This window comes from Alosa alosa, chromosome 2, assembly GCF_017589495.1.
Source record: "Alosa alosa isolate M-15738 ecotype Scorff River chromosome 2, AALO_Geno_1.1, whole genome shotgun sequence".
In the NCBI taxonomy this organism is placed as follows: Eukaryota; Metazoa; Chordata; class Actinopteri; order Clupeiformes; family Clupeidae; genus Alosa; species Alosa alosa.
Genome location: NC_063190.1, coordinates 5,455,995 through 5,464,486, shown reverse-complemented (window position 1 = coordinate 5,464,486; position 8,492 = coordinate 5,455,995). Strand labels below are relative to the sequence as shown.

Here is an 8,492-nt window from a genome sequence, read left to right as displayed (position 1 = left end):
ACCTTACATGACACAATGTCATGAAATATGCCAGTTAAGGGTAATGATTTATTCATTGTGGAAGGTAGGCCTACATGGTGAAGTGAAAATTTTTCTTTGAAAAAAAAAAAAAAAAAAACTTTGCGATATCAGAGATACCTGTTTCTTTCAAATTTCCCATGATCAAAGAGGGCACTACGCATGTGCATAGCAAAAAACACAACTTGGGCTTGCTGTGCACGCAAGATATTTAAGGCATCTCAACTGTACACATGTCTCAACTGTACTCATACACAGACATTAACATGACACAATTTTAATTCCCGACGGGACAGGGACATTACATCAGCATACCAGTTTTCATTTTCATTTTTGTGACTAAAAATGCGAGGCACTCTGGGCGCAGAGTCAACGCAACTTTGCCTAAAGGAAATGCGAAAAAAAAACATCTGAGGATAGTCAGCTTGTACCAAGGGAAGCAGTGCAAACTCAACAAAGTCGGAAGAGGACAACGACTGCCCCAAAGAAAAGGGAAAGGAAACAGCTAGATTTGGATGTTATGGGAGCAGGTAACCTGTGACGCACTGAACTAGGCTTTGTATTTGATCGACTTTTTAATGCGCACGAATGAGATATCGTGACAGTAAACAGCTTGGACTAACCAATCCTCTAGAAATTTTATTCAGTAGAGGATGGATTAAGTCTCGATTTGCATTTAAATTTAGCCGAACACGATTAATGTTGATGGACACAATTTCCTCGCATTTGTCACATTCTACCTGCGTGTTTCCGTAGTTACCCAGACGACATTACGCTCTGATCCCACCGCTGATCACTATTCTCTAGATTAGGAGAATGGATGGAAACGCACAAAGATGCTCATGTTCTTGAGCCGATTTTCATGAATAAGCACAGAATATGCGAATGAGCTGAATGGAACGACTAAAAAGCTATGGAACTGCATTTAAACTCATATTTTCGATTTGTATTACTAGGAAATATAATCGACTAGGCCTATGTCTAAACTAATTTCACTTTCACTTTATTTTTAACTTAACTCACTTATTTTATTTTTCACTTTAGGTTACTACTACAATATGAGTTACTATGCAGAGAATACTGCGTATAATAATATTTAATTTACTCACAGGTAAGAGCACACCAAATGAGGACGAGGTTGTTGTAACGCCCTGCAACGTGAGAGAAAGCTTACAGAGGGTAAGACACTTACCCTATGTATTAATGGATTACAATGTGGACCCTTCATCCTCTCAGCGTTGATTCAGGTTAAGATTAAACCAAAAAAAGGTTAATAAAGTACTAAAGTGGGCTAATAAACATGACGTTTAAATGTCTATAACCTTTATAAAAATAGATGCCACACTTATTGGCAGAACAATGGAATTGTAAGGAGTCCTAATGTTTCTATACTGATCAAACTCCTGATCATGTGAACTGTTGATTAATTACCCTACCACATGATGGTATGACCTCATGGTGGGCCCATTGTCACATATTGCTACAACAACTTTTGATAATATCTCTAACCTTTGCCTTTTTCACAGGAGAAACTAACTAGGAAGCAGAAAATGTAATTAATGTGTACATTGTCATGTCTTGATTAATTTACTCTCACTACAACAATGGTCTCAAGTCACATCAAAGTATCTCTCAAATCAGCTGACCTCCAACCATGTGATCCCAAATCAGCTGACCCAACCACAAACTAGGTAGCCTATTTAAGTGAGGTTCACAGAGCATTCTAGGAGCCATTCTGTAGTCAGAATCTCCCGCACCACTCTGGTGTGTAGCCATCATCCTCTGAGCTGGTATGTTCATTCTCTGATTGCTTCATATGGTTTCCTAAATGTTCCTTTAACCTGTTTTCGTAACTTTCACATTATTCATTAACATGTACCTTCTATACTGTATTGGATGAATAGCTTGTACCTGACAAATAAATTGTTATGCTTTGACCCGCATAGTTTTCTAGAGTTTCTTTAGATATCCCTCAAGTTTAAGATGGGCCAGGAGGAACGGCTAGGATTAGTCTCCAGGGCCGTGGGGGCTAAATCAGTGAAAGTGTAGGCATGCTACCAGGAGAACTGGCCATCGTATTGTACTGTGGTGGGTCACTGATTTTATTAGTAGTCTGGAATTAGACAGCTAACCTTAGCACACCCTGAACCCTCTGTAGCCCGGTGGGTGTTCTGTCCAGATGAGCATAGTGGTCCAGGCCAGCACTATATAGCCTCTGACCGACTTTCACACTAGGATCATTACTCAAGTGAAGGCGCCTCCCAGATTAATCGGCCGAGGAGGGCCTCTGCACACTATTCTTGGGAAGATCGTCTAATTAAATAGCTAGAAGGCATTCTTGTAACAGCATTGTGGGTAGGCCTACATCGGCCTACTATGGATAGTAATATTACTTTGACTGAAACTTCTCCATATCTAGCGGGGTCAGAATCATTAGGTTAACAGGGGTTCTATAATCAATTGTTATTTCCAACAGCGCGGAAGCTTCACGATTTCCTTCGACCACTCCCAGTTCCCTCATTGGTCCTGACGAGTGACGTCTTATAGAATTATGCACAGACTTTTTATAGGCTGAAAAGAAGGTTATGCGACCCCCTCCCCCCTTTTTATTTCTTTACAGAAGTCAGAGTTAACAGGTCTAATTTCAATAATAATGAAAATCTAAATGTTCAAATTACGTAGGCTTTAAAAGCCTCATATTGAAACTTCAAACAAGCTACTCTATCATGCATGTACACCGTGCTTGCCCTGTTTTGTACTGTATAGTTTCAGTAACAAAGTTTATTAGCTTATTCTTGATTGTTGATAGTGTTGATATCATTCCAAAGAACACAGTGCAATGAAAGTTAAAGCCCTTTAAAGGGCCCCTGTCAACATGAATAATAGGTCAACTTCTTTCATATCACTCCCAAATAGTTGTTAAGCCTTCTAAGCTTGTTTGGTTTTAACAAGGTTAACTCACACTCTTCAGGTGGCACTCCTCCTGGTTAACTCTCCCTCTCTATTCCTCAGTGTCCCACCTGTTCCTCAGTCCTGCACATTGTCCAGGGAACAGACTGGCAGGCCAGTCCAGTGACTCAGTGTATCAACTGCCCCACCAAGCCCTACCTCTGTGCTACCTGCTTCTCTCCCTGGCAAGGTTCTCCTGGGGTGCTGGGCCACTGTGCCAACAAGAGGTGTGCAGTGGTGGGAAACCTCCTCACCTGTGGGCTGATCACCGACCCAAACAGCCCAGTAAAGGGCTGTCCAGAGTTCCGTGCTTGTCCCAAATGCTACTGTCTACTCATGCACAACAACAAAGGCTGCAACAATGTCACCTGCCTGCAGTGCCACCATGATTTCTGCTACATCTGCTTGAGCTCGGAAGAATGTGATACTCACTCTAAACCAGCTGCGCGACAGCGATTCCATATGTAATTAGGATGCCTTCCATACTACATTCTCAAGAACAGCCACTGGCCTCACAATCCTTTGCAATTTAATCTGCTATTGAAGGTGAATAGGACATGCAAGTTCAGTTAATCAATTAATGGATAGTAACTTTTTAGGGGGATTCATTTATAAGTCCGCCTATATTCCCAACGAGCAGATCTGAATACAATGCCAAATGAAGAAACATATTCGATAAATCAGGGACCATATAGACTAATATCATGGCATTTGTTTCAAATGATGTTGAAAATTACATGTAAATGGAAAGTTTTAGAAAAGCACTACAGAACACAAACTGCTGTCAGATTTCCAATGATGAAATAATTCCTTTCTGAGAAAATCTTCAAGAGCTGGCTTAGAAATATCTAGTTTCTAATCACTTCTGGCAGTGATCATTCTTTACAAATCCACAGCACTTTAAAAGAAGAGTAATTGAGTTTTGTGCTTGTGTCATGTTATTGCCTATGTCATGTGACGTGTGACAGCCTTCAACATAGCTTACTAAATCATCAGTCTAAGAGGATTCACAGTAGGCCTAAAGATTCACGGCAAGTAATATGCCAACATGTAACTGACACTAAAGAAACTGTTATCAAGAAACACATTACTGTCCAAACAGACAGGCCTCATTTAACATATCAAGTTGTAGTTGCTGTTTAATAACTATCAGAACCCCAAAATAAACTACCGGTATTTTCTTCAAATCACCATGATTATTGCATTACTGGGTTACAAGATGGAAAATAACAACAACCAGGAAGGCTCTGGCTGAGCTTTCCTCTGTCTAATGTCTGATGTGTGATGAGATTCAGTTAAACAATGATAGAACTCTAAATGACCTAGAGCCTAGTAGATATAGTTAAAAACAAAACAATTGTTAAAATCAAAATCAGTAGTCAACAGCCTTTAGCGTTTCTCATTCTGTACATGATGCACTGCTCTTACATCTGGAGTTGTATCTTTGTTTATAATTTCTGGGTCTAGTGAGATAACTTTCTGATAGCCTAACCACCATCAAAATGTAACAAATTCCACAGAAATAAAGCTCCCAGTAGGAGAGAGCAGGGTAAGGTGAGCCATTTTGAACATTCTTTATCGTTATAATGTGTCAAAGAGGTTTTGTTTTGTACAGTAAGCTTCATACCAAGCAAAAAATGTAAAGTGTTCTTCTACTACTTCTGTAACCAACCACTCTTTGATGACTTATAAGGGTAAAGAGATATGCTCTCTGCAAAAAAGATAGGTCTAGTGGCACAACATATATGTTGGGCCAAAACAAAGATTTCAGGTAAAATATGTATTTTCTTCAAACAATAATTTAATTTCTACAGCAACAAACACCAACATTTAACTGAGAAATAGATTCTACTGAATATGTCAGGTTTAGCCCTATAACATTTTGTGTCGCCTGTTTCACCTTTAAATTCAGCCATTTAATTAACTTTAATAAGTCAGATTAATTTTTTGCCTATAGTCTTTTTGATCTAGCACTTAAACCATAGGCCTATAATGGGGTCACAAAATCAAGGCAAACTTAGAAATCTAACAAATGCAATGCAAGTACTAATTGGCTAGCTCAATTTACCCTCCAACCACATTTTGAAAGAAAATGCTTCTCACAACAAGCTAGGCCTAGGGTAACGTTCATGATTTTGTTTTGTTCAGCCCTTAAATAGATTATAAGGGCACCAATTTAGGTGTAATGCATCTGAATGTTGTTCTATTCACATTTTCTCTAAAATACCCTAACTCTGGACATGAATGAAATCCACTTGGACAGCAAAAATATCATATTTTTAAACATATATTTTTTTCCACATTTGCCATGTGCTGTACCTTTCCACGGATTGTAAGGAATGATTCCCTCTTTCTTAAAATCATGTCACATGATCACATTTGTTTACTGTTTCAAGGGATGGCTCATGCTCAACTGACCCCCTTCTCTTCTCCCTAATGCAACACACATAGGGAATTTCCAAGGGGGCAGGGACATCCCATCAGCACAACACCTTGCCTTTTCATTGCAATTAACAGTTTGTATCAGAGTGTCGCGGACTTGGACTGAAACAAGTCATGTTTCTAAGAAATGCGAGAAAGGAAGTAAAACAATCTCAGCTGGTTGTACCAAGGGAAACGGTACAAACTCGAAGTCGAACGAGGACAACTGCCCTAAAGAAAATAATAAAGAAACTAGAGGATGATATGGGAACAGGTAACGTCGCTATGACATGTTAGCTAGCTGTAGGCCTACACATTGAGATTTTCGAAAATATTGAAAAAAAAAAAAAAAAAAAAAAATCTATGGTCTGCATTTGATTATAGCTTTTGAATTTGTTCCATTCCTACCTGCGTGTTTCCGTAAACGTTTTGCAGACGACATTATGATCATACAGCAACGCACGTAGATGCGCATATCTTCAGCCGATTTTCATGACTATGCACAAAAAATGCGAACGTGCTTAATGGAAACCCAGCTATTGACTAATACGGGTTAAAACATGTACGCCTATGAAATTGCATTTGAACAAATATTTCCGATTTTATAACTAGGAAAACATAATCGACTGCCTTAGAAACTAATTTCACTTTCATTTTGTTTAAGAAATACAGTTAACAATATGGGATAAATGCACTGCATATTGATATTTTACCCTACTCACAGGTAAGAGCAGACCAAAAGAGGACGAGATTGTTCCAACGCCCTGCACAGTGAAAAACAAGTTACAGAGGGTAAGACACAATTAGGCCTATGTGTATGGGTTAGGCCTATATTGTGGAGACCCTCCTCTTATCTTCTTCAGGTTAAGGATCAACTAAAAGAATAAAAAAAAAATAGATTAATAAAGTAGCCTACTAAAGTTGGCTAGTAAACATGAGGTTTAAATGTCTAACACCAGGCCATACTGGAGGAACAGTGAAGTATGATATGCAGATTTTCTATTGAATAGAAAACTACAGTCCTTGTGCAATTTTCCAGATATTTTCCCTCTCTTTTTACAGAACTCAGAATTTTTATAATGATAGCCTACAAAAAACTAAATGTTGCCTAAAAAATCACTCTATGATAGGCCTACATGTAGGCTACAATGTGCTTGCCCTGTTGTGTACTGTATTATTTCAGTAACAAAGGTTGCTATTAGGCTTAATTTTAGGTAGTGATTGTTGATAATGTTGATTTCAGTCCAAAACATTGTGCATGTACAACTTATAAGGAAAACATTTTGTCAATCTTCATCTCACACAGCCCGTTGAACAGACTAAACTTCAAAAAACGATACCACTGGATGCTGATTTCAAAACGGTAAGAGACTCCAGTCATGGGCGGATTATGAATTTTTGGGCCCCTGGGCCCAGATGTATTAAAGGCCCCCCACTAATTGTCCTCTTCTTTCATATCACTCCTCAATAGTTGTTATTTTATTTTAATAACATTACTTGCAATAAGTTGAAAAGCATAACTCACATGACTAACTTATCTCAAATGTGATGTGAAAAAAGCAAACTCCTGGTTAACTCTCCCTCTCTATTCCTCAGTGTCCCACCTGTTCCTCAGTCCTGCACATCATCCAGGGAACAGACTGGCAGGCCAGTCCAGTGGCTCAGTGTACCAACTGCCCCACCAAGTCCTACCTCTGTGCTACCTGCCTCTCTCCCTGGCAAGGTCATCCTGGGGTGCTGGGCCACTGTGCCAACAAGAGGTGTGCAGTGGTGGGAACCCTCCTCACCTGTGGGCTGATCACCAACACAAACAGCCGAGTAAAGGGCTGTCCAGAGTTCCGTGCTTGTCCCAAATGCTACTGTCTACTCATGCACAGCCATGGCTGCAAATATGTCACCTGCTTTTGCAGCCATACATTTTGCTACATCTGCTTGAGTGACAGTAATGAGTGCAGGAAGGACAAAGACTTGTATTGGTCACTTACCTGCTCTAAGCCAACAGCTGGACGACAGTGGTTCACAGGGCCGTATTGAGCCGTTCTGTGGCCCTGGGCTATATCTTAAGAGGGGGCCCTACCGTACCGTTTTGCGCTCATGCCATTTATTAACTTATTAAACTCACAACAGCAAGTATGTTGACACTGATTTGCACTTGGCGTACTGTAGGTGTTTGTAGGCAAACTGGTTGAACTAGACTGTGTGTGTTGGTGTGGTGTGTTGGTGTAGTTGCTCAGGTGCATCAACAGGAGCAGACAGTGGAATAGGGTGCGTTGAATTCGGCTTGATCCAAGGATTTCAACAACATTCAATATCGGGCATACGGGTCAAAAACGCAGCTTTGTGATTGCAGCGACTCTTAGGTTAAAGTTTAGTCAGTAGCGGACCAGATTGGTGACCTGTGAACATTAAGTTTAGTTTTTTGATGCATCCTCTCAATGGAACCCCAAGTCCATGTACCAAGTTTGGTTTTGATAATTGAAAGTTTTGCTAAGATGATATAGACTGGGTGGTGGTAGTGTAGTGGTTAAGGAGCTGGGCTAGTGTGCAGTAGCCTGACAGTTGTGGGTTCAATTCCTGGCTTCCATTGTTATGCCCTTGAACAAGGCAATTTACCCCAAGTTGCTCTGAGGACAATGTAACACCTTTTAATATAGTTGACATATGTAAGTCGCTTTGGACAATAGTGTCTGCTAAATAAATATTAAAATGTGACCTTACTTTCTGTTTGGCGGCTTTGCCAACGCAACACACGTTTATCTGTTTAATGCATGTTGTATGTCATGTCTGTGTCTTCCAAATGGACCTTGAGTCTGGCAATAAAGTTGATGATGTGTTATGGCCAGTGTGAGCAAAGTTTCTTTTTAATATGCTGGCTCCAATCTTTTGGGGAACATATACAAGTGGGAAGAATTCAACCACATTTAGACATTGTGATCTAACTTCATCAGCAAGTGTCAAGACAGCATTAGCAAACATGAGACCTGTGGCTAGGCCATTTCTTGTTTTAATGATTGTGCTCAGTGTCACATTGATTTTGGTCTTTTTATTCTACATGACCAGTTATACATACCATGTACTCTTCCCAATGCTCAGACAACATAGTG

At 39.8% G+C, this 8,492-nt stretch overlaps 2 protein-coding genes across 2 annotated transcripts; both read left to right on the top strand.

Annotated features, from left to right (window-relative positions):
- The first annotated feature begins 338 nt into the window (after positions 1–338).
- LOC125291265 (E3 ubiquitin-protein ligase RNF144B-like) lies at positions 339–3,886 on the top strand. The gene is made up of 3 exons (XM_048237946.1): positions 339–548; positions 1,130–1,197; positions 3,031–3,886. The coding sequence occupies exons 1-3, from the start codon at positions 539–541 to the stop codon at positions 3,433–3,435; spliced, it is 483 nt and encodes a 160-aa protein (XP_048093903.1). The 5' UTR covers positions 339–538; the 3' UTR covers positions 3,436–3,886.
- A 1,392-nt stretch (positions 3,887–5,278) lies between these two features.
- LOC125291264 (E3 ubiquitin-protein ligase RSL1-like) lies at positions 5,279–7,974 on the top strand. Its single transcript, XM_048237945.1, has 4 exons — positions 5,279–5,662; positions 6,113–6,180; positions 6,695–6,751; positions 6,985–7,974. Exons 1-4 carry the CDS (start codon positions 5,524–5,526, stop codon positions 7,420–7,422), a joined length of 702 nt encoding a protein of 233 aa, XP_048093902.1. The 5' UTR covers positions 5,279–5,523; the 3' UTR covers positions 7,423–7,974.
- Positions 7,975–8,492: the final 518 nt, after the last annotated feature.